We start from the raw sequence: 25,887 nt of genomic DNA, 5'->3' as shown, positions 1-25,887 counted from the left end.
GGATTGTTTTATTTACTCATCACTGATTCTTGTAACATGAGACATAACATTCTACCAAACAATTCTATCTGCCCTAAGTTTAAAAATTTTTTAATTAATTTTTATTCTCCGAATTACAACACTTTTTAAATTCAATTTAAATATTTTTATTAAAATTTTAAATAAATTTTAATAAATAAGAAAATACAGCAGAAAAAGCTCCTGCAATTCATAAATGTGTGATATAACAAATATGGTTATTTTATCAACAACATTAGGTTTCCTGTCAGACTGTGATTGATTGTCCATTGATGAACCTGAAAATCAGTTTTAAACTATTCTATATTCTCAATCAATCATTCATTGAAGTGAATTCAAGATTATTTATATAATATTACATTGTTTTTTATTTTAATTCTAATATTATCCATAATAGATATAAAAAAACGTGGTATCTGCCAGCGTTGACCCACATTTTGAGCAGACAACGAAAAACTTCCTATGAACATTATATAATAATTATTCACTTCATAAAACGAGTGATCGTGTTTAGTAAAAACTGAGGAGGTAAATATAAAGGAGTTGTTTTTAATTAAGCTGTTCCACAAGTTCAAAGTTATGTTTGGGTGCAGTCTCCTTATTTATTTGTTTGTAAAAAACACACTTTTTTTAAAAAAAAAAAAAAAAAAAAAACAGTGTAAATACATCTGAACATTCTGAACAGATTAGTCCAAAATAATTCCTTGATTTATAATCTTTTTTTTTTTTCCTGATTTGTAAACTGTTTTGACCCAGTGTTCAAGAATCAGTGTTACTTGCCTTAATTTGTCCATGTTAAAGCCACAAGCTAAATGTCTGGAACATAACATATGACACGGAATAAATAAAAAACAATCCTGATGAGACCTCAACTACAGACAGGACCATCGGGCCAATTCACAAATGAGTCCTTGTAAAGAGACATTTCACCACAACAAAGGAGCACAGGCAGCGGAGCCCTCCCCTTTAAAACTAGGCACACCCCTTTAACCCACTATTGTCTAGCCGAGCCTGGCAGGCGGTGTATGGTTGGTTGGTTTGTGGTTGTGTTGGAAGTCTCGCTCGCTTATCAATATCACACACAACGAACGCTTTAATGCTAAGAGATGGGAATCTTGCAGTCATGGTTCCACGACGAACTGCTGTAGCGCTGCTCGCCCTGTGTGGATTAATAGCGGTCGGCGATGGTGAGTCGGGTGTTTGTGTGTGTGTCACCCCTCTCTGTGTGTATTTATTTATTTGATAGGCTGCTGGTGTGTGGAGAGAGAGAGTGTGTGGCCAGGCTGTGCTGTGCTGGACGGGGCAGCCTGGCGCTCATCATGGCGCTGTGTCTGGGGTTTGTAAACCAGTCATCTGTACCGTAAATCATTTCTTATTCATATATAACTAGTGTTGTATTTTGAATTGCGCTTCATTCGCGGAACATAATAGATGTTTTTATATATAATTTTTGAGGTTCGTCTATTAAACGCGTCAGTGTTTGTTGTCCCTTTTTTAATATAGCCAAATACATTCTCTCTCTCTCTATACACACACACACACACACACACACACACACACACGTTTCCCTGTTAACATACAGGCCTGCTGTCCCTAATAATTGAAATGCATGTATTTACGTTATGTTGCAACTATTAAATACTACAGTGAATTATGGCATGTATGTTCAAACCTCCAGTATTTCACACGACTTCACATAACTGACGTCAGATGTTGCGAAACTTACATTTATTAACCTGCAACGCCAAACTTCCCCGGTGGTTTGCACGTTGTGACGAGCCACGTCCTCCTATTCTGTGAATCGCGCTTCTGTTTCGAATCTTTTCAATTAATCGTTTGAACCGGTTCACATTCACACTACCGGTCTGAAGGATTTGTTCGCGAAAAGGAGCGCTTCTCCAGTTTCGAACTCACTGACTCGTTGAATCGAACCGGGAACAGTCTCTTTCGGATATGGTCGATTCGTAATTTAACGAAAAACGAGCCGAGTGTTTGTGCAGAATGTACCATACCAGAGTGTCAGGAACCACATAATGACGTAAATACGTCATGACGTCAAATGATAGGTATTCGATTTAGAAAAAAATGTTCCGAACAAGCGATTCGTCATGACCTAAATAAATGGCAGAATCGTTTATTTATTCGATTTTCTTGCTAATTTTTACTTCAAATAATAAAAATAATGTTAATAATAATTAAAATTAAAAAACTGAAAATATACAAGGTGTTGGTAAATCCTCATGATTATTTTTTTTACCGTGATGCTTTACTGCCATCCATTGTTGATGACTGACATGTTTCTATGATTTTTCATTTTATACAGATTTATTAACAGAACTTTTAAGTTCAGAGAAATGTTCGAAAGAACAGATTCACAGAAATGAGTCTAACTTCCCATTACTAGTTGTGACATGTAACTCAACATGAATTTCAGTGATTCATTTAAAAATGACCGGCCTTGTTTGTAGTTACATGTTAGGTTATATCATAAATGTTGCTGACAGTACATCGTTTGCTGTGGTATACCCTGTTTACAAAACAGTCTGGTGGTGTTTCTTAACATTAAACAGCATTGTGAATTTAAACTGGCGAAAACAGTCCTCATTGACCCCATTGTTATATATTGCGAAGCCATAAGGCCTAAAATATTGCCAATTTCTTAATGTATTCACATACTTTACTGGTTCTAGAAAACTAATGTTGTGTTTTATAACCCCTGGCAAGTACATATTTCTTGTAGAGCACAATGGGAAGCTGGTCATTCAGCAAGTTCAGACTCAAGTCAGATTTGGAGTCTGGTCCTTTGTAATGGAAATGTGGGCAATGAGCCCTATTCAGTGGCCTGTCAAGGGAGTCTGCCTTTCTTTTGTATGGCCAAACTGATGGTGGTTACATCCACAGCACAAATAAACATGTCTGTGGTTGCATGGCCCAGCACGATAACAGTTTATGCTTGGAAACACTAGTGAGATTTGCTGGAAGGACAAAACTGTGCAAATCAGTGTGATGTTGTTCAGATGATTTTGAGAAGTCAACAAAATATAGTATGAAAACTGGCCCACCTTTTTGTAGTGTGATCATAAATAGAATGCTAATGAGTGTGGATTTTTTTGGTCTTTAAAATTTGAAATTACATTTTTCCCCATTGCTGTGCTCCAGACATATCACTGAAGACTGTGTAATGAAATTTAACACAGCAGGGGCCATTTTCATCTACGATTTGAAAAAGTTCAGCAATCTGTGATTTCTAATTGGTGACTCATCTTTTTCCAAGAAGCATCGCTCCCACTGTTTGCAAACGGTTGTGTTGCACAAAATACTGCCAAATGCTCTAATAGAACTTGATAGGAAATGCTAAACAGACAGATCCCACCTGTAGTACGTCTGACTGGGTCAGCTCAATGTCAGACTCTACAGTGAGCGGATTGTAGCGCGAGAGGCGCCTTCGGGCTGCCAGTGATGGGTTTGTACAGCTGCCGGTAGTTGGACGCAGACTAGTGGAAATGAAACAGATTGGCGACTCCAGCCATGTTATGGTAATTATTCCACTGAGGTACTGCTGAAACCAAGCAATTTAAGGCGATTTGGTGTTTCAAGGGTCTGGACTTTCAGTTTGTCTGCCTAGTTTCTCAGTAAGAATGCAACCAGTGGATCCTCTGCAGTGAATGGGTGCCGTCAGAATGAGAGTCCAAACAGCTGATAAAACCACATAATAATAATATATAATAACCACAAGTAATCCAAATCACTCCAGTACATTAATTAACGTCTTGTGAAATGAAAAGCTGTGTGTTTGTAAGTCTTTCTCCAATGAAAAACTCATCTCATCTGAAGCAGGAGAGAAATATGCACAGAACAAGCACCGTTTACAAGCCAAAACAGTTCTAAACAAGTATGTTGGTGGATTTTGATGTGAGAGGACAACAGGGGATGGACTATTTCACTGTGTTAATTGATGGACTGAAGTCGCATGGATTACTTTTTGATATTGTGATGTTTTATCAGCTGCTTGGACTCTCATTCTGACGGTACCCATTCACTGCAGAGCATCCACTGGTGAGGGTGATGTAATACAAACTTTCTCCAAATCTGTTATGACGAAGAAACAAACTCATCTACATCTTGGATGGTCTGAGGGTGAGAATTATGATTTTTTTTTTATTGTTGGATGTTAACTCTTACTTTAATTGTAAGCACATTTGTAATTTTAGCTGTTTATTAACGCATTAAATTATAATAGAAATGTTCTGAACCTCAAAGTCTCTGAACTTGTGTTGTGTAGGCAGGAAGGAGCAGACATTTGAAGCCCGTATCGCAGGAGAGCTCCAGGTGCTGTGAGAGTGCTGTTATGGAAATGAAAAGGAGCACATTAAGCCATATTTTGCATGTGTGTGCTTGTATATAAGATCAGAGAACGGAAAGTGTAGCAAAGAAAGATATGTGGGTTCATGGGGAGTGTGCGTGTGTGCGAGCATGTGTCTGGGGAGGCCGGCTGCTGGGGTTGAGTCCACGGTCACAGCCGACTGAAGCTGGTCTCCGCTTCATTAATGACCTTGCTAATGACCCGAATGGCCGGCGGGCAGTAACGATTACATTGAGAGACAGACCTTTGTGTGACCTAGATTATAATGCATGTTCAGAAATAGTACATTTAACTGACTTTTTTCCCTTAGTACTAAAAACATTATCTTGCGGCATTTTTATTATAAGCTTAAAGGAATAATTTTGTCATTGTTTACTCACCCTCATGTCGTTCCAAACCCATATAGCATTATTTTTCCATCAGACATTTTTTAAATATCGTTACTCAACCATATCTGACCTAGGTCTATCAAGTTCCAAAAAGTTCCATAAAAAAATATAAAAGCAATGTGGCTTTTTAAGAATTTTCATTTTCAAGTGAAAACACATTTCTATTACAAAAGATCACTATTCATCACTATTCTATTCATCAAAGAATCTTGGAAAAAATAATATCAGTTTGCATAAAATTATTAGGCTGTTTTCAACATGGATAACAATAAGAAGTGATTCTTAAGCACCTAATCAGCATATTAGAATGATTTCTAAAGGATCATGTGACACTGAAGAATAAATGACATTTTAAAATAAATAAAAATAATACTATTTTACTGTATTTTTTAAAATCAAATAAATGCAGCATTGGTGAGCACCATACTTTAAAATCTTAGACTGTAAACTTGTGAATGGTAGTGTATCTATTTAAAACTAAAGCACCTCTTATACTTGTCAGAAATAACTTTTTTGTCGGATGAAATGGTTTGTGGCTGCTGCCCTTTGAAAGAGAAAAGACTTTGAATGTTTTCAGGGGGAAAGAGAGATTCATGCCTCTGGACCAGATGAGTAATTTGACCATGAGGGTTCTGAAGAAGCTCCCCTTCCTTTCACTGCATTGATTTTGTGAGTGTAGTTCGACGTGTGTTTTAGAGTGCATGTCTGTGTGAGTGTGTGTGTGTGCTCTGTCTGGTGGCGTCGGCATGTCTTAATCAGCTCACTGTCTGGGTGCTCAATGGATCTCATTTCAGCTCTATGCATCTTGGGTAACTGCACTCTCTCAGTCTGCCCGCTCTCAGTAGCCCCTGGCATCCTGCTAGAAGAGGAGGATGATGGGCTTTCATTATCCAGAGGAGGTGAAGCAAGAGATAATGTCTCCAACGAGAGTTGAGCACCGCTCCGGCTGTCCATTTGTAATAGATCTGAGAGGACTGCTTGTGTTGCAGGGGGCAATATTTGCCTCTGAGTGTTTAAACCACAAACCCTGTGAGCTCTTAATCCTCACTTTGACCCCAACATGGAAAGCTTGGAAAGCTGGTACTCCTGAAGGAGAGGTTGTGAAATTTGTGCTCCATAGTGAAGGCTTTAGTCACAGTACCGGTAATGTGAAGTTGTTTGCGGCTTCAACGTTGACTAAAGACTTCCCATGAGCCCCGCTCTGATCAGCCAAGCAGACTGTTAATGGCAACGATTTCATTCACATCTTCCCGCAATGGTTTTCATTTCCTGTCTGAACAAGAATGGAATGATAGGAACTTCACACTGGCAGTGAGATTTTGATGTCGTCCTTTACTGAATTCCCCCTTTTCTGTTGGGTTAAGCCAAGTCTAGACTAGGGTTTTAATGTCTGTCACAGCTAGTCTCACGGCCGAAATCCCGTCACAGCTGGGGGTTCTGTAAATCGCCCTCTGTTACCTCTCTGTGTTCTGTCCTGGCATATCTGTTTCACCGGCAGCTCTTAAAAGCATGTCAGGGGAGTCCCCTACCCCCCAGCCACTCTAGCAGTAACTCCCCCATCCTCCACCGCACAACCCACTCCCATCCTTTGTCCAGACACAGCCCGCTCAATCCCTCCTCATGTCCCCTTAATCTCCACACAAAGAGCCAGTGTAAGACCACCAATTATGCACATACAAGACCTCGCTTGGCCTGAACCGCTCACGCTCCCTCGCCACAGGCTTGGAGCCACGCACGCCATGTTGTCGACTAGCTTTGCATAAACGTTGATTGGTCTTTTTGAAGTTTCGCAGACTGTACTGCAGGAATTTGAGTGGAAAGAGTGTTGGGTTTCTGTAGCGCAAGTGATTTAGTGTTTGGTAATGATGTGGAAGGTTTGGTTTAGTTAGTTGCATTTTTATCATTTTATCAATAAGCGATTTAGATTTAGACCCCTTAACCTACCCCCAAACCTAAAAAGTCATGATAAATAAAGTAAAAAATAAAAAGTAATCAGAAATGTATTTCTCATGATTATGCCTTAATATTTTAATATCAATTTGACTTTATCTTATTTTTTACTTTGAGGTGGAAAGAAGCATAGCTATCAGATTTCAAAAGTTTTAAAAATGGCTTGTTTTAAGTGTAAGGTACCCAAAAATGCTCCTTTAGGTTAAAGTCACAATGAAAGTAGCAACATATCTTTTCTTCTGAATTGTGACGTACATCCGATTGTAACCGATTATAACAAAATAAAAGTTGTAGGGCTGGGCATTCAGTCCAGTTGATGTTGAGATGTGGGTGTTGCACTTGGACAGACTGAATGATTCTGTGAAGTCCGCCATTCATCACCAGAGAGAAGTCTGTCATTTTCACGAGAAGATTGAGTTATGACACTTTCATTAAAAATTATGAGGTCAAAAAATGAAATAAAATGTATGCACATGGAGGAATCATTCATATTAAGATCTATAACATGCATTTGCAAAATAGCTAAGGAAAGTTTAATGCCGACTTTAAATTGTATGTTTAACAATACCAAAGCGTTACGTTCAGTGAATACACAATATTCGTAAAGTACACAATTTCACACATAGATTGTCGTGTAGTGTCCTCTGACATAATTTAGTGTAGTATGTTGTTGTCACAAGTTATTGGCATGTTAATGTGTATCATGACTCTTTACATCATAGAGAGGAAATGCAGAGTTCTTTTCTTTTTTTAAATGAAAAACATGTTGGAATATGAAATATGGCCACAATATACATGCATATAATGGTTGACTTGAAGAGGCTTTGTGATTTCATGAGCTGTTGGACTGACATAAAAACCAGTGTTGTGTTGTGCAGTTGTGACGTCTCTGGAATCCTTATTGTTTGATGGAGACTTTAAAAACTGAAGTGTGTAATTTCTGTGTCACCATGCAGAACTGCAAAAATAATTATTGTTTTTTAAAACAGGTTTTCCCGAACACTCCCCTCATCTTTCATTAGTCGACAAAACCGATAGCCCTGCCCCCAAATCACACCATTATGCTCAAATTGAACAGTTTTGATAGTGCAACAGTAAAATTTTGGGGGGGTAAATCAGCCTACAAATGGTTACTTATAGTTGTCTCTGCATATTAGATTTGTGGCATAATGTTGTCCCTCAAGCAGAAATTTAGGTTATGGTGAGGCACTTACAATGGTATAGTTAATGGGGCTGTTTGAAAGTGATGCGTTAAGTAATATAAAAACACTTCCAATTAATCTTATAAAACTTGTGTAATTTGTTCTAGCCATTTTTGCTGTAATTTTAGAGTTTTAGGAATTATGTTGCCATGACCACGAAATTGTACAATTGGATATAACTTTACACAAAAAGGGTTAGTAAATGATTGTTTTTCACGTTATACGCATTTTGTTTACGACTTGTGGCATCTTGTATGTTAACATTGAAAGATTGGCCCTAAGTGCCTCATTGCAACCCAGAATTTTACTTTTTTTAAACAAAAGGAGGGACAAGTAGAAATAAATGTTTGTGCTAATCAACATTATGCCTCTAGTGCTGTTGATTGAGCAACTTGTACTGAACCCGGAATATTTCTTTAAGCGTTTTAACCAAAACATTACACACTTCAGCTGTAAGTATAGTTATCCTGATTGTGATTAATGTGATATCTACATTGCATTTTCTCAGACCTCTTTAGAAAGAGACTATGAGGCAATTACGGTCATTCTATTTGCTGCCCAGTGATTTAATGATATCGTGTGTACTCCATTAGAGGGTTATTATGGCACCGGGTTGTTTTTCTCTCGCTATCAGGGCCTGGTTACCTCCGTGTAATCTGCAGGAAATTCCTTGTGCATGTGAACTTCAGTTGACTTGGATCCGCTCCACTAACGGTTACTGGCAGTGTCTGTTAGATCACAGCCTTTATAAGATTTATAAAGAGTACACAAACACTCTCTCACACTCCCTCTCTTGCTCTATGACACTTGACACATACACACCCCCACACAAATACACACGGTTTAAAAGCGAAGTTGACGCTTGTTCAGGAGGGTGTGGTTCTGCCACTTGCATGTCATGAGTTGTGCAATAAACCTGTGTGCGAAAAACTGTGGGAGGAAGTGTAGTGAGTCAGATCAATTAAGTGTGTGTGGAGCGAGATGAGTGACAGTAGGACTACAAAGTAAAAACAGAGGCCTGAACATGTGGGAAAGGCAAAAGAAAAGCAGTGAAATGAGAAGAGAGGATTAGAATAGAGCGTTCTTGACAGGGACGCCCAGAAAAGACTGGGCATTTTGTCCCTTGGTGGGCCCTGTTGTGATCAACAGTCAAGCGTCTGAAGTCCTGTTATTTTAAAACCACTGCAATTTGTCTTGAGTGGCCTGCCATTGTATGTGGCTCAGATAAAATCAAGGGCGCCGGTGGAGTATGAACGCCACCCCTCATGTCATGACCTCGGTCACCCTCAGCAGTCTGAGTGCCAGCAGTCAACACATCCTGTCTGAGTTTCTGATCTGTTGAAGAGACACAAAAATACATAATGGTGATGATAGTTCTAAAAAAAAGGTACAAAAAGGTGAGATGGTCGTCCAACATGGTGACTATTTGAATGCCCCTGACGATTAAGTATATAGTTTATTTATGCCCTCAGGCTTTTAAGGTTATGGTGTAGGCAATATGAAAACAAAAAGGTACCATGATGTTATCATGTTTTTTAGGTGTTACCATGGTAGTCTTAACATTTTGTACATTAATATTATAGATTATTGCATTTACATGGTACTCCAAGGTTCTTAAATGGTCTTACCATCTGTTACTGCTGTGCCATGTACTTCCACTGTATTTTTTTTTCTTATTTTCGAAAGTCAATGGCTGGAACGGAATATATTTGCTAAATATTTGCTAAAACTCATGTGACATGAATGTCAGAAGATTTATTTTTAGATATGTCATCAAGGTGAAAATGTCAATTATACTTGCGTGTGCTTGCATTATCGCAGTAGCTTTGTCCGTTTCTGAACGTGGCAGCTGGGCTGAAGTTTTGTTTCAAATACATGTAATGCACTAATGTAATTCATGTAATGCAAAAGAATATATAAGTCAGCTTGCAACATTCAGTGTTCATATAAAGAGAATTTTTAGAATCTGAAATCAGACTGGATTCATTCCAATTGATGGAAATTAGTGCATGTAAACACAGTGGTCTCAAGTTAGTGATGTACAGAAAAATTGGTCGATATTTAGAGTTTTCCGGCATCTTGTTAACCATGCCAAGCTGCTTCACCACAACCTTGCCAATAGAAGATATACAGCTTTGAGTTTTAGATATTTTAGTGAACTGAGTATATATTTTGTAAAAGAAGTACTTCTCTAAGTGATCAGACAATAAAAAGGGTGATTAAAATCCTACAGACCAGCATTTCTTGGCCATTCTGACGCCAAAGCCCCCCTTTGTTTGAGATTATTCTAATAAATAATAAACCATTTTAAGACTTATTGCCTTTCTGTTTTAAGTACAATAAATATCAACGTTCAGTTGGATTTGATTACACTGTTGATTCTACTACCTCTTACATGTCAAATCTAATCATCTTGCTCATTATTTATTGCAAACTGAGTTCTATGACTGTGCAATAATGCAATAGTCTGTGAAAGTGTTTTGCTGATATAAAGCTGCTGCAGTGGGGGTCTGAATCATGCCGTCCCATGCCAGCTTCTGCTATACACAGTCTGTTTGGGTTCATCTGCAGTGGCAGATTCAGTTTCGTGTTACGCAGTTTGGTAGGGAACTGAACTCTGCATGCAGTGCCTCTGTCTGAGTTACCTTGCTCAGTGATTCCTTATGTCCTTATGTCTTGCTTGCCCTCTGGTGGATATTTTGAGTTGGCACAGATCACTTAAAGCATCCACTGAAGGAAGAAGTGAATACATCCTCATATGACATTGCAGTTATTTAGAGTCATATTTTAAACGTTCATCTCTCTCTTCTTCTCTCTAGCTCTTAAGTGTAATTGCACTGCCTGTGAGAGCAGTGGTTATGTGTGCGAGACTGATGGGGCCTGCATGGCCTCTACGTCCTACATCAAAGGTCAGGAGGAGCAGCAAGTTCGGATCTGCATCCCCCATGTCAGCCTGGTACCACCCGGACAGCCCATCTACTGCTTGAGCGCCAAAGGCCTGCTCAACACGCACTGCTGTTATACGGACTTCTGCAACAGTATCAACCTCCAGATTCCCAGCGGTAGGAGTACAGGCCAAATACACTACCGTTCAAAAGTTTCGGGTATTTATTTTTTATTTTTTTAAAGATTTGTTCAATTATTTAAATATTGCATTTAATTCTATAATTAGAATTGTAAAATGAATACTTTTATTCAGCAAGGATGCATTAAGTGACAGTATAATATTACAAAATATTTCTATTTAAAATAAATGCTGTTCTTTTGAACTTTCTATTCAAAAATTGTTTCCACAAAAATATTAAGCAGCACAACTGTTTTCAACATTGATAATAAGAAATGTTTGAGCAGCAAATCAGCATATTAGAATGATTTCTGAAGGATCACTGGAGACTGAAGTAATGGCTACAAAAAAATTAGCTTTGCCATCACAGGAATAAATTACATTTTAAAATAGAAAACAATTATTTTAAATTGGAATAAAATTCCAAAATATTACTGTTTTGACTGTATTTTTTATTTTAAAACTTTTGAATGGTAATAATTATATATAGATGCTATATCGTTTAGCGGCCAAAATTGAATATTTTTATTTTGCTTAGTATTTTTTTATTTATTTATGTATTTAGACAAAATTGTATAGTTTTAATACTGACCATTTATCATGAAAATAATTATCTGCCTATTATCAGTATTGAACAGAATTTTTATATATGTTCATCCGGGTCCAACCTGTAAAGTGCATTTTACTCCTCTCTTTCAGGGATTCCTGAAGGTAAAGGGGACAGTTGGGGTCCTGTAGAGCTGGTGGCAGTGATAGCAGGCCCGGTCTTCCTCTTTTGCTTGCTGCTTATCGTGGGAGTGCTCGTTTTCCAGCACCACCAGCGCAACTATAACCATCGGCAGCGACTCGACGTTGAGGATCCGTCCTGTGATCATCTGTACTTGGCCAAAGACAAGACCTTACAGGATCTCATCTTCGATCTGTCCACCTCCGGTTCAGGATCTGGTAAGCTGCACCTCTGTCCTCCTCCTCCTCCTCCTGCGTGCGTGTAGTGTTTTGTTTGTGTGCTAATGAGTTTTCTCATTGCAGGCCTGCCCTTGTTTGTTCAGCGAACGGTGGCCAGGACAATTGTACTGCAGGAGATCATAGGTAAAGGTCGCTTTGGGGAGGTATGGAGGGGGAGATGGAGAGGAGGGGATGTGGCTGTGAAGATCTTCTCATCCAGAGAGGAACGCTCCTGGTTCCGTGAGGCTGAGATTTACCAGACCATCATGCTCCGTCATGAGAACATCTTGGGCTTCATTGCTGCTGATAATAAAGGTAATGAGTATTTGTCACTGTATTGACCCAAATAAATCATTAAAATAAATATTTAACAAATAGTTCATAATTATTTTTAATAAATAGTTAAGTAATGAAATTGTTAGTTAATAAATATTTTTATGATTAATGTTTATATAATATTGTAATTGTTTAAATATCTATCTATCCATCTATCTATCTATCTATATTACATATAATTAAATTGATATATTGTTTAAACATTTAAATTGTAATATTTTAATGTTAAAATTATATATAATATTATAATTATTTAAAATAATTAGTCCTATCTATCTATCTATCTATCTATATTACATATAATTAAATTGATGTTTAAACATTTATTTTTTTAATATTTTAATGTTTATATAATACATAATATTGTAATTATTTAAAATTAACTATCTATCTATCTATCTATCTATCTTTATTACATATAATTAAATTGATATATTGTTTAAACATTTAAATTGTAATATTTCAATGTTAAAATGATATATAATATTATAATTATTTAAAATAATTAGTCCTATATCTATCTATCTATCTATCTAGTCTCATATAATTACATTTATATTAAATTACTTAATTTTTAACATTTTAATGTTCATATAATATTATATAAATATTGTATATTATTAAAATAATTTAAGTAATCATATATAACATGATTACTAATAAATGTTTTGTACACTGATCAAGCATATAAAGAGAGTGATTTCTTTCATCCCTACATCTCTTTGAATATTCATGTCTGTTTCTTAGACAATGGCACATGGACACAGCTGTGGCTGGTGTCAGACTATCATGAACATGGCTCATTATTTGACTATCTCAACCACTACTCCGTCACAATCGAGGGGATGATTAAGTTAGCACTGTCAGCGGCCAGCGGCCTGGCACATCTGCACATGGAGATCCTGGGAACACAGGGTAATTGTGAATTTGATACGTCAGCCTATCTGAACTGTAAAATCTCTCAAATCCTGTACTCAAAAAAAACTAACTCAATCATGATGGTCTCCTTCCTCAGGGAAACCAGGCATTGCACATCGTGACCTCAAATCTAAAAACATCCTGGTGAAAAAGAATGGTACTTGTGCCATAGCAGATCTGGGGCTCGCTGTACGGCACGAGTCCATCACTGATACTATAGACATCGCACCTAATCAGAGGGTCGGCACCAAAAGGTACATCTATTGCCAGTTCAGTTAACAGCTGCTTTATGTCAATTTAACTATAAAGGTAACTATGAAAACTGCTTTACCTGATATGAATTTATTCTGTCTTTTAGATATATGGCCCCAGAGGTACTAGATGAAACGATCAACATGAAGCATTTTGATTCTTTCAAGTGTGCTGATATCTACGCTTTGGGACTGGTATACTGGGAGATTGCACGACGGTGTAATGCTGGAGGTGAGGAAAAAGGAGCTTAAATGACCTTCCACCCACAGTATCTTAACAAATGTGATTAATATCAGTGCTTTCACTGGCTGTAGGTGCCATAGAGTTTTGGGGATTGTGTCTCATTACCATTTATTCAGCACAAAATCAGCATATTAGAATGATTTCTGAAGGATCATGTGACACTGGAGTAAATTCTATTTGTTAAAATAGAAAGCAGTTATTTTAAATGATAACAATAGTTCACAATATTACTGTTTTTACTGTATTTTTGATCAAACAAAATGCAGCCTTGGTAAGAACAAGAGATTTATTTAAATACTTAACGAAATTTACTGACAAAACTGAAAAAAGCTTCATCATCATCTTTTGATCATATTTCATATATTAGCAACTTTAGAAATGGCAAAAAATTCCTGTAAAATTTCATCATGAATTTTATGACAAATGTCGTATAAATATGTAAAAATACATTAGTGATTAAATATTTATTTTGAATCATTATGCAGCCCTAATAAAGAGAAAGGAAAAAATGAAATCGCATCATATGACCCCTTTAAGTTAAATTAAACTATTAGGTTCTAAAATGTTTACTATATAATAATGTGTATGCTTACAGGTTATACATGTATGTATTTAAGTGAAGTGACAGTAAAAGAGTGCAGAATTGTCAATCCTGACTCCACCTCCCAATCCTGAATATTTGGTTGTCACTGTAACATTTTCCCATGAGACTGTGAATGCCAATTTATTTTGTTACACATGAGCAATAAAACAAAATCTTGAATAAAATATGACATAAAACGTTGCATTGAGCTATTCAGCAGTAAACATGAACCTATCAGCTCATGGTTTTACTGTCTTCTCAGGCATCCATGAAGATTACCAGCTTCCCTACTATGATCTGGTGCCCTCCGACCCCTCCATAGAAGAGATGAGGAAGGTGGTGTGTGATCAGAGACTACGGCCCAATGTGCCCAACTGGTGGCAGAGCTATGAGGTAAAAACTCCCTTTCACATTTTCAATGACCAGCCTCAGTTTTTTTTCTGTCAATATGTGACTTTTAGGGCTGGTACATGTGGAACTGATGATAACAGTAGACCACACTAAGAAAAAAAAACATTCAAATAATGGCGCAGCATTCACCACAAACATGCTTGCCAATTGGAAACGCCAAATACAGCCTTTTAATTAAATTCAGCTGTTATTCGCAGGCATACTTGTGAGAGAGGCTGGAAAACTCATTTTTATTTGGCTTTTCTCTCCGCAGGCGCTGAGAGTGATGGGGAAGATCATGCGGGAATGTTGGTATGCCAACGGGGCGGCACGGCTTACGGCTCTGCGGATTAAGAAGACTCTCTCGCAACTCAGCGTCCAAGAAGACGTTAAGATCTGAAACGCGCGGGATGCTGCAGATCCCTGTAGAGACGCACAAGCGAAATAAAGACTTAAGCCAAAAGCAGCCTGCCAGTTTTAGCCCTTTTTTGAACCTTCTAAAGTTGTGACGAGGCCTACCTCACCATTTTAGACGAAACTACTGAGGTTGAGTCCATCCCAGCCCTTTTCCATTTCTCCTAGATCAAAGTTCCCAATCGTGGATGAGCCTCCAACCGCTGATATCAGCACAACTTCCCTCCATGGACCTATTGTTGTTGAGTTCTTTGTTTTTTGTTTGTTTTTTTGCAGGAATGACAATTGAACTGACAGGCATTTTGATTTTATCGTTGTTTTTATTTCACCACTTTCGTCCAAAATGGACTTTGCCGTGTGGCTTTTTAAAAGAATGTTTAGATTTCATTTTTGTGCATCTTCATTCACTAATACACCTGTCGTATTCCAGCGTCAATCTACGATTATATATAACGTAGTGCTCTACTGCTGTTGTGAGAATGTGAAAAAAAATGTGGATAACACTGTCTCCTAGCAATTCATGTACAAAGCTAAGTGTAGCAAAGCGAAGAAGTGCAGATTATTTACTCCAGTAAAAATCAGCCTGCTAATTTATTTTTCTTCAGGATGCGTTTGTTAAAAACTCACTCCATCAATGTGGTTTCAGATTCGAATGCTTTTAAATGTTCACAGGGATTGTGTGTGTGTGTGCACATGTTTTATTTAATTGCTTTCAGGTTCTTAAAATCCGTGTTGTGATTGCTGAATGCATTGTGGGGATGATTGCTCAAGTTTAGTCCTATTATCCGATGGCATCCTGAGAAAGTAAGAACGTTTTTTTTTGTCATAACAAAAGTCACTACCACTTGTATGCTTTTTTTTAAAAATCAACTCATTTTAAGGGGAACATTTAGTATGTTCTATTCACATTATTCTGGGATGTCGGCATGTTAAACTGCACTGTTGTTATTTGTTTGCAGCCAGAGTCCTTTTAGGGATGTAGTAGTTAGTACCACTTCAGAAAACACACATGTACTGAAGTACTGAAGTAAAATAATGCATCTCTCTATTTGCCTGCATTACAGCATTTATATTGCTCTGCTTTGCCTTGCATTGAAGAGTTGTCATTCAGTTTAATTTAAAAGTACTACTGAACATTTCTTCCTCATCTTTACATATAGGGTTTGCCAAGACTAACCACCAAATGCTGGGCACGGCGACATGATCCCTAGAATGCTAGCTGCACTATTCCCTCCATCCTTTATTAACTTTACTTGCACCAATGTCTTGATCACAGTCAGAAATCTGCAGATGTTCTGAACGGTTAACTGGAATCTGGGATATGTGTAACAGTAGGTGCGAAACATGACTAGATTATGGCATTAATGCCAAATGCTTGTTGAAGGGCTGGAGGAGAACAAGGGTCCTGTATTATGTGTAACAAATCAATTGCAGACTCTATTACAGTCCATTTCTGATTGACCTGTGCATTTTATACTGTCGAGGTCATATCTTATGAATCTGCTCTGCGTAGCTGGAATATGTCTGATGACCGCAGCATGATTCAGTCGAGTTGTGACGTTAAGAATGGCTTAAATAACTAAATATGACTGAATTGTTATATCATGGTGCTCTACATCATACACTGGGAATTATGTGCTTAGAAATGTATAGGCTAATTGTTCCACTATTTATATTGTGCTTGCTTTTTTCCCTTACAACTCGGATTTTGCAGATGTTTGTAAAACATGTACTTTAACTTTTGCTGAAGACTTAAGGAATGACACTTGATTCAGACGGTAGTTATGCTTTCAATCCAATGCATACGAGTTTTTGATCCTAAGGTTCCATGTGTATTTTAAACACATTGAAAACAAATCCACTTGTGGGTCTGTTAATATAATGTACATAAATGGTATACAGTAATAAATGCTTTTTCTTATTTGTGTTTCATTGACTCAATTGTCCAACAGCTTAATTACTTAAAATTTATATTTTCAATTATAACGTATAATTTAAATTATAAAATCTCTACACAGATTTTGCCTATAAAAGATGCTTCTCAAAGTGAATTAAGTTTCTAAGCTTTTCACGGGTGAACAAATTTTACGTGACCACGTAGAAAACTTTATATTTAAAATGCGTTTTATTTTTCTTTACAAGAAAGAAAGCAGAGACAAAGAAATAAATGGAGGGCTGGGAGGGAAGGGGACAGGCGTATATAAAGAGATGCAACCTCTGACGTCAAAAAATATGTACAATTCAAAATTATATCCATACAAAACATGCCACATACAATAAAAATGACCATTTTATTCATCTTCACTAAAAGTAGCTCTGCTGTACAGTTGCAGCATCTTTTTTAAAAAGTAGATCAAGTTGAAAACCAAAATCAGGATTTATTTAATTACAACACATGTAGAGAGCTTAAATTAAGAGATTTTAAAAGAACAAAGGGGGGCAAAGAGTCACTCAAGCTAAAATTCAGTAAGCGCCTGTGTTTAATAACAGACGGCCCTTAAAAGAATCAATGCTAGTTCGAAGGATGTATAAATAAAATAATGCTGAGTGCAATTCACATGTAATTAATGAAGATATTTTTGATCAATGAAGTCATACCATTTTCCGGCTCTGCGGCCTTTTCATAAGTCATATAAAACATTAAATTCTACAGGGAGGGGAGGGGAAGAAAACAACAGGACACAAATCAAAAACAGTATCATCTTGGGAGATTCAAGATTTTTCATTTACTGTATATGCTAATTAAACTGTCACTGATTCAAGGACAGGGTTCAGTAATTCACAAGCAGTAGCATAAATAAAAGAAATATACTTGAACAATATTACATAAATACACAAATGCTATGCACCATTTTACTGCTGTTTCTTTCAAAAACAAACAAAAAAAAATCTATTTCCATTAAAAGACTTTGCATGAATCCCATCTTAAATGTTTGCCATTCACCACAACCAGTCTTCCAAAATTCATTAGTGAAGACAAGAGAAACATCACACCTTTTTAGTTAAAATGTATATGGTCTTGTAGGAAAAAACGCAGATAGAAAAAAAAAAAAGAAGTTAAATGCAAAAACACTCTGATTCATATACATAAAGATATTACTTAGTTTGCCATTTTACATATATTTATAGATATATACACATTTAGTTTTCTGATAAAATGATATCCAGTGGTTGCTTTTTTTCATGAATTTTATCTCTCTACAATTTTGAATTTGATTAAAAAGGGGCTGGATAAAGAGTTTAGACCCCTATTATGTACAGTTTATACATTTTGCATTTATTCTTAATGTGAGGTCATAAGTCACGGGAGAAAAGAACAAAGTAGCATGGGCTATGTGGAGACTTTGTTCAACTCCCTTCTTTGAAATTCAACCGTTTTAAATTACTTGAATATAAAAGAAAATAGAAATGCCCTTTTTAAGTCTTCCTCCGTCACTGCATCAAGCCTGTAGACTGTGCTACCACTATCAAACCACAATACACAGATTTAGATACAACCGGCCATCAGCAGGCAGAGAAAGACTCACTACAGTAAGTTTACAACAGTCCACTATCACAGAAGGGAAGAGGCTTTACACCTAAGAGTCCTGGTTGGAGTGATGAGATCCGAACGGCGACCTAATGAACGCAGGATGGAAGGATTCAAGATGGGAAAACATGTCAAGCGCAGTGGCAGTCTTGCATCATTTTGCCCTATAATCTTTCAAATTGCACCAACGTGGATCCGCACTGTGGCCCTTTCTCATAATTTGCTCCATCGTCAAGAACACGAGAGAATCCAGATGAACGTTTCTACACTAAAAGCATAATCTGCATGTGTGTCGACGCAGCTACATGATATCTACAGTCGGAAAAAGGTGGCCTCCAAGACACCCGTTTGAGTTTTGATTGCTCTAAGTAATGCATCGTCATATACTGTATCTCACTTGTATAATCAAATCAAAAAGAGTTGCATTGGCTCACTATTGTAGTTATCAGAAAGCAAAATATAGATAGAAGCAAACCTGCTGCTTAAGTTTCCCTGCTTATCCGAGAAGGCAATTGCCATGGACATTCCTGCCTTCCCCTTTCCACAGTAGCACTTAACAGTTTAATACAAAGCAGTGACGTCCCACAAACTCAATGAGGTAGACTGGGTGAAATAAACCCACCTTTTAACTCAATATAATAAAACATCTGGTGCCTTTCGAGCCACAGGTCAATAGTATTTCGACGTTATCTCATCACAGTTCTACGCAGAGCCACTCCAGGATTGTCTTGCCAATGTCCATGACCTTCATTAATGATTTGATGGGAGAGTGTTCGTCTGGGGTGACGGAAAGGGTGGTAGCGGAAAGGATAGGTCCAAGCTAAAGTGTACTTACATGGCTTTAGTCAAACATCTTCACTGAGTTCTAGTCTAAGTGTATTGATATGCTATAGCTTCAGTTATTTTGGTAGATGTCGAAGGGTCGATTGCAGCCAGAGTCAGCTTATTGTAGGAGGAAACAGTGAAGGAAGTAGAGGTGCTTTTGGCAGAGGTGTATTTTTTTAATCAACACGAAAGATTCAAGCAGGTCCAATACCTTTGAGCTCATCTGTAAAAGGTTGTGGCATCAAAAGTTTAATCTTCAAAGCTTTGGCTCTTGTTGTGAATAACAAAGTCTTGTCGTTCAGGTGACTGAGAGTGAACTGTTCTTCCTCAATTTAGAGCAGCTTATTAACTGGATAGTAAGAATATAACAGGCTTTGGCGCAGGAGTGTTCTGGCACCAGGGAGCAAAGACGGGTCGGACTCTTTCTCTGTCCCTGTTAGTTCATCCACTTTCTGCAATTCCAGGCTCCACAATGGCAGGGGATCTTGTGCTGATCGTCCTCGAAGTCAAACTGATAGTCATACGTCAGCTAAAATAGATTGAGAGAGGACAATACAAAGTGTTATACTGGGGAACAGCACTGAGAGCACTGCCAAAAAAGATTACTGTAACTAACCTCTTCACCCTTCGGGATCCTGCGACTAGAAATGATGATGATCTTGTCCTCTTTGTCAAACGTCACAACTTCTGCGACACAGTTGGGTGCACACGAATGATTGACATAACTAGGGGAGAGAAAGTAATCAGAAACTAAGACCCAAACCAAACACTTGGATTTCAAGAACAGCACAGGAAGTATGATCTTACCGGGCAGGACCACCAGTTAAGGTGGCATCAATCACATGCTCGTTATTAATGCGGAACATGTAGATCCCACGGTTCTGATTGAGGAAAACGATGAGTTTAGAAGAAAAAGAAAAAAAAAACTAGAGCAAATATATGGTGGAAGCTTGACATCTACAAACCTGCTCCTCGTAAATCTTCTCTCTGCGATTTGCAACCTCGTTGCGAATGATGGTGCCAATGTACTCAATGACCATGGTGTGTTTTTCAAGGTCTTTAGCAGCGTACAGACCCAGTCCTTGAATGCGAGAACGGGCCAGGTACACATTGTTCTTCCACTCTGTCTTCAACCGACGATACTGAGAAGATTTGGAATGAACAAACTGCTTGCTGTACGGGGTGTTGATCTCTCCTGTAAATGTGCTCTGATAGGCTTTGGACATACTCGTGCTGTTCAGAGTATGAGGCCTGAGAAGCAGAATAAAGTTACATTAGAACCTTACCATCTCCAAACCTTACTTTTCTGAAACATAAGGTCTTCAATTTCTTTTGTTCATTACCTTTTGCAGTGGGTGAGAACTCTGGGTTCTGATCGTGCACAGCCTGTAGGATTGATCATGAGAGGAAGCTCCATGAGAGGATGGCGGCCATATCGGAACGTATAATTCTGACAGTTTTCCACACCAGGAAGCTGAAGGACATCAGAATCAGAATTAGCTTTATTCGCCAGGTGTGTGCAAACACACGAGGAATTTGTTGTGGGTTTTTTTGGACATGGGTAAATAACAAAAAATTTAATAATATTGTTTATTATAATAATCAAGTCATTTAAGAAAAATTATTGTTACTAGGCATGGGAAACTATTCTGATTTCAGTTCCTCATAACGATTATGGTTCCATAATTAGTTTTTTGTTTTTTTAAGAAATTTTATTTATCTGACAACTTAGAGTAAAAATTCAAGTAAATAACAAATAGATGTGAAAAAGTCTTTTTAGAGGCAGCACAAATGTAATCCGATAACTGGCCTTAACTAGAAACTTAGTCGTACCCTTACCAGTGCTTCTTGAGTGCAACGAGATTCCAGACAATCGCTCAGAAATTCCCACTCCAGAAATGATTAGTAAGCATAGACACTTAAAACATACTGCGGAGTACATTCCATAGCCTGATCATCATGCTCCTATTCATTCTCTGTATAAAAAGCTTGTTATGTCTTATGTGATCACGTGATTGATTTACATGCTTATATTTCTGTATTTTCTTGTATGTTTACAGTTTTACGTTATTTCAAGATCGATAGTAAAGCTGGAGAAAAGATTCCTTGCTTCTGTTGTTATTGGAAGGCGTTATCTGTCTGCCAAATCAAGCAGGGCGTTTGATAAGAGGGCAGAACATATACATTAGACAACAATACTAAACTGTGGTGACATACATTTCATTAATACAGTAAAATGCTTTTCTGTCCACATCAGCAGAAGAATGTTTGTGCACGACCGGTTAACAAATGAATGTCATTTAGTTTAGGGTTTTGTTTTGTTTTTGTTTTTTTTAATATATTGAAACCAAATGACGTGCATTTTTTAACTGTTCTTTTGTTAATGATCCTGAATAAAAACAATTCTCTGTTAACATCCATACTTATTAATTTCTCACCGATTCAGTGATTCGCATTACTGCATGGACAGTGAGTCCATACATCTCTTCTCCTTTGACATGCTCGGTGAAGAGTTTCAACATGGCTGCTTCATCACGCAGCTTGGCAACCTGCTGCACAATCTTGGACCAAATTCCTGAAGAGCAGTGGAATGACATTAGCATGACGCAGCAAGATCAAACACTCCATTAGGATTACATTTACAGTCCTTTCTGAAAATAAACTTAAGATTTACATACCATCTGGAGTGGTGTCTCGGAAGTGCAGGTCTTCATACCCGTGCTCCAGCACACGCACTTCAAACAAGGGCCTGCCGTCCTGCTCACTGATACGACATCGGTAGCGACATCTGCGGTTTGGCACACGAGTGCTCCAGTAAATGCGTGTGGCCTCGTAGCCCACTGGAAAGATAGCAGTTGGTGAGTGAAACACAACCATCTGACAGGGCAAGAGCTGGCCCACGGCATGGAAGATGAGCCCGCCAACACGGAACATGTGAATACGGTCACCACGTTGTAGGATGCTTGCAATCTGCTTCACCTCATCTCGTTCGATGTAGACGCGTCGAAAAACAGCAAAACTGCTAAGCTCCTCTTCACTGGGGCCTTTAAGCTTGTGCTGGGTGCACAGCATAGGTTTGTCTTTGAAAAACATGCAGCGTGCCCGGAAGGCACAGGCAAAATGATAAACATTCGGGCAGCGCAAACGATTGCAGCTGTTAGTAGCACCCGTCTTCTGACAGTAGGCACAGCGGGTGCGTAGTCCACGCCGAAGGGCAACCTCCACGTTAATAAGTGCACCGCCCTGGGTCTCGTACACCTCAGTAGACCACAGAGCACAGTTAAGATGCACCCACAGATCAACATCAATGTTAAGCAAGCGTGCTGGACCATCTGTGGCACCATCTCCCTCCTCATGACAGAAGCAGCACTTGCGCTTGTCTCGGGGCAGCTTGTCTGGTTTCAGCGTAATGCGGAGGCGCTCCATGAGCTCGGAAACTTCACGGCTGTTCTCTTTCTTAGACCCTCCCTTGCGAATAGTGATGACTATCTGGAGACGCTTCCAGCGAAGACCCTTCCATTTTTTAACCTTGGGTCGTTCTTCTTCTTCATCAGAAAGAGGCCTGCTACGGTGTTTGATGGGCTTGAGGGATATCTCCATTGTGGGGGAGTCTAGAAGAGGAGAACTGGCTGGAGCAGGAGGCTGTTGTTCTTCTGATGGAGCAGCTTGGGGAAGGACCACAGGCTCCTGAGATTCAGACTCCACTGTAACTGGGGAGCTGTGAGACTCCAGTTTAACAATAGATTCAGTTTTGGCAGGAGCACTTGGGCTTGCGGAAGGGGATGATGTAGTCTGAACTGGTGCATCTGGTTCAGGTTTGGGCTCAGGTTGAGTGATATTTTCTGGCTCAGCTACAGCAAATGATGGGGGTGGAGGTGGTGATGGTGATGGAGGTGGAGAAACCTCGACAGGAATGACAGGCAGGTGGCGCACATCCAGATCTGAAACGTTCGTCATGTAACAGTGCTGAGCAGGTCTATCTTCTTGCTCTTGGCATTCCTGCAAATATGTGAAAATGTCAGAAGAAATGTAATGTACTTCTCAAAAGCAAGAAGACCTTTACGAAAAACAAATGAAATTCTCAGGAAACTCACCTTTTTGATGAGAGCAAGAATATCAACTTGTTTCCTCAGGGTACACCCTGGGAGAGAAACATCAAATTGCTTAAGCCATTCTGCATCATGGCTTGCAGAAGTGTCTGCCTTCATACCTGAAAAAAAAAAAAAACCAGAGCATAAGAAAAAACAAAGCAGCAGCTAAACATTTAGCCAACACTTTGAGAATATTGAATGACAGCTTGAGTGCATTACCTGGGTTGGAAGTGTCAGGTACTTTCCCAGGTCCAACACCTGCTCTACCAGGACTCTGGGGAAAAGCTGCCTCGTAGGAACTTGGCATACGTATGTGCAGCAGTTGGGCAACAGCCAACATCACTGTGTTGATATTCTGTTGAGGAGAAATAAAAAAAAAAAAACTTAAATCTTGTCATACAAAATTAACTAGGGCTTTTGTAGTGGTAGATATTTAGAGATTTAAATACCTTTGCCGCAGCTGATGAAAGCATGAAAGTTACAGACACTTCATTGCTTTTGGTTTTGTCCCACTGGCTGGATGAGGCCACAACTTTTCCATCCACTGACTCAAATGGTTTTGTCTCGGGGAAACCTGCACATGGGTAGGATCAGCAAGTCGGTCAGTCATTAAAGATTAAAGCAAACAAAATAAAATTGTTTCCAAATGGTACCACATACTTGGAATGACAGAACGAGGAATAATGGGGATAACAGGAGAGATGGCCCTCTCATCTTCCTCCTCTTTGGGATCCAACAGATGGGGGAAGCGTGTTGTCTCATCACCTAGTTGGCTTTCAGGTGAGGATGCGGGCACAACGCTGTCTGGAGCATCACTGTCATCATCGCTCTCCATCCTGAGTTGAGAGAATCTATTAGTGCGCTGACATACACAAAAGGTTAAGATTAGTTGTTTTGTGGAACATACTGTATTTTAGAGCTGGTAATTTACCGTATATCTTCATTTTGGTTGTGAGGTGGAGTAGGGAGAGCTGCTAGTATGTCTACACTCTTTACTTCCTCTGGAACAGAACCTTCAAGTACAAGGGGGAAAAAAATTCTGTGCAAAAATTGTCACACAATCAAACTGGCTCACTAATGAATCAGAATCAATACTATGTCTTACCCATGGTATCCTCTGATGCCTCTGTCTCTTTCTGACCTTCTGCTAGTGTCACTCCGTTTAGAAGCTTATGCTGCACAGAAGGTGGTGGAGTTGGAGGAAGTGATGATGGTGGTGTTGGAGGATTGCTGAGGTTGTTCTAATACAAAAAACACCAAAGAACATTTCAAAATATGGGTATTTTACATGTTGGAAAAAGAATTAAAAAAGTGTTGCAGTCTTTACAATCTGGTTGCATCTTAAGAACTTGTTTACAAGAGTATCAAACCTCTATGCACACCTTGGCAATAAATCGCCATTGGCTAGTAAATTTTTTTGTTTACTCGCAAGAGTAATATGTATATATATACATATCACATATATACGTGTTCTCTTGACCTGATTTGCTGAAATGAAAACAGTGACGGTAATAGGTGAGCGCCAGCCAATGAGACTGCCGTTTGCGCATTAGTTCCACCCACTAACCGAAGAAACCAGAAGTGGGCTGAATAATTCCAAATGAACTCCACTATTTTGACAGGAAAATACAACAAAGAATATAATTTACATGTAGCGCATCAATTCTACATGATAAGTAAGACTTGCTCTGCCTCTCTTTGCATGTGTGAGAGAAACACTGAGCGCTGACAGCTAAGAGATGGCAAGTCAGCGCCTTCACACTAGGGTTTACGGTGTGGCAAATATGCTGCGCATCCATTGAAATGAAATGGAATAATGCGCTTTAAATACAGAGCGAAACTCAGTATTCAAAATGAGTGAAGGCGAGTGAAATATGTTAAACTTAGCCTACAACTCAAACACTGGTGTGTGAAATCTAACAATTTATTGGCCAATGGCTAATGACAGATATTATCTGGTCGCCTAGAATAGAAATTTAGTTGCTTATGCGAGTGATTTACTCGCATTGTAGAGGGTTGAGTGCTCTGAAAGTCTTTGGAATTCCCAGAATGAGGATCACATACACAGCCCAGTGTAGACAGTCTTCTGTTGCGTACTAAAAGGTATACAAAATGCCAAACTATAATGTACCTTTGTAAGAAGTTGGGAATAGTAGTCTGGAATATTGTCCAGCATAGCATTTCCAAATGAGCCTTTTAACTGGGCCTTGGCATTGGCTGGGCTGCTGCCAAAAGGAGCAAACAAATCCAGACTAGCTGTAATGGAAGGCTCCATCAAAGGAAGAAGAGAAAGTCCCTGTGGGTTAACCATAAGAGAGCAATGGTTTAACATAAAAGTAATCCAAATTTATCATAGCTATGCATCATTCTTAAAA

At 38.5% G+C, this 25,887-nt stretch overlaps 2 protein-coding genes across 3 annotated transcripts in view; one reads left to right on the top strand and one right to left on the bottom strand.

Moving 5' to 3' along the window:
* The first annotated feature begins 1,029 nt into the window (after window positions 1-1,029).
* On the top strand, window positions 1,030-16,988 carry LOC107716207 (activin receptor type-1B-like). Of its 2 annotated transcripts, none has more exons than XM_016522581.1 (9): window positions 1,030-1,205; window positions 10,742-10,984; window positions 11,686-11,931; window positions 12,016-12,246; window positions 13,015-13,182; window positions 13,283-13,439; window positions 13,544-13,668; window positions 14,526-14,656; window positions 14,928-16,988. In XM_016522581.1, exons 1-9 carry the CDS (start codon window positions 1,115-1,117, stop codon window positions 15,051-15,053), a joined length of 1,518 nt encoding a protein of 505 aa, XP_016378067.1. In that variant the 5' UTR covers window positions 1,030-1,114; the 3' UTR covers window positions 15,054-16,988. The 2 variants fall into 2 exon arrangements, with proteins under 2 accessions (XP_016378067.1, XP_016378066.1); XM_016522580.1 differs by having other exon boundaries at window positions 10,742-11,026.
* Window positions 16,989-18,753: 1,765 nt separating this feature from the next.
* LOC107716211 (histone-lysine N-methyltransferase 2D-like) overlaps window positions 18,754-25,887 on the bottom strand; it is a 41,044-nt gene continuing 33,910 nt past the window's right edge. Inside the window, exons 41-54 of the mRNA XM_016522585.1 lie at window positions 25,644-25,808; window positions 24,618-24,753; window positions 24,444-24,525; window positions 24,173-24,348; window positions 23,962-24,086; window positions 23,732-23,867; window positions 23,516-23,631; window positions 22,100-23,420; window positions 21,860-21,996; window positions 20,765-20,895; window positions 20,387-20,672; window positions 20,229-20,302; window positions 20,038-20,146; window positions 18,754-19,950 (exon numbers count right to left, since the gene is read on the bottom strand). Coding sequence (XP_016378071.1) covers window positions 19,858-19,950; window positions 20,038-20,146; window positions 20,229-20,302; window positions 20,387-20,672; window positions 20,765-20,895; window positions 21,860-21,996; window positions 22,100-23,420; window positions 23,516-23,631; window positions 23,732-23,867; window positions 23,962-24,086; window positions 24,173-24,348; window positions 24,444-24,525; window positions 24,618-24,753; window positions 25,644-25,808 — 3,087 coding nt within the window. The 3' untranslated portion in view covers window positions 18,754-19,857. The remainder of the gene's footprint in view (window positions 19,951-20,037; window positions 20,147-20,228; window positions 20,303-20,386; window positions 20,673-20,764; window positions 20,896-21,859; window positions 21,997-22,099; window positions 23,421-23,515; window positions 23,632-23,731; window positions 23,868-23,961; window positions 24,087-24,172; window positions 24,349-24,443; window positions 24,526-24,617; window positions 24,754-25,643; window positions 25,809-25,887) is intronic.

Source organism: Sinocyclocheilus rhinocerous, unplaced genomic scaffold (genome assembly GCF_001515625.1).
Source record: "Sinocyclocheilus rhinocerous isolate Xijiao unplaced genomic scaffold, SAMN03320098_v1.1 scaffold148, whole genome shotgun sequence".
Lineage (NCBI taxonomy): Eukaryota > Metazoa > Chordata > Actinopteri > Cypriniformes > Cyprinidae > Sinocyclocheilus > Sinocyclocheilus rhinocerous.
The sequence above is the reverse complement of the archived record's forward strand: the minus strand, read 5'-3'. Positions and strand labels throughout refer to the sequence as shown.

What these genes read in the sequence shown, in the direction of transcription:
- LOC107716207 (XM_016522580.1), top strand. Translation starts at nt 1,115, where the DNA reads ATGCTAAGAGATGGGAATCTTGCAGTCATGGTTCCACGACGAACTGCT. An exon ending in CACCTCCGGTTCAGGATCTG is followed by an intron (nt 11,932 to 12,015) that starts GTAAGCTGCACC and finishes TTCTCATTGCAG; the next exon opens with GCCTGCCCTTGTTTGTTCAG. An exon ending in ACGACGGTGTAATGCTGGAG is followed by an intron (nt 13,669 to 14,525) that starts GTGAGGAAAAAG and finishes CTGTCTTCTCAG; the next exon opens with GCATCCATGAAGATTACCAG.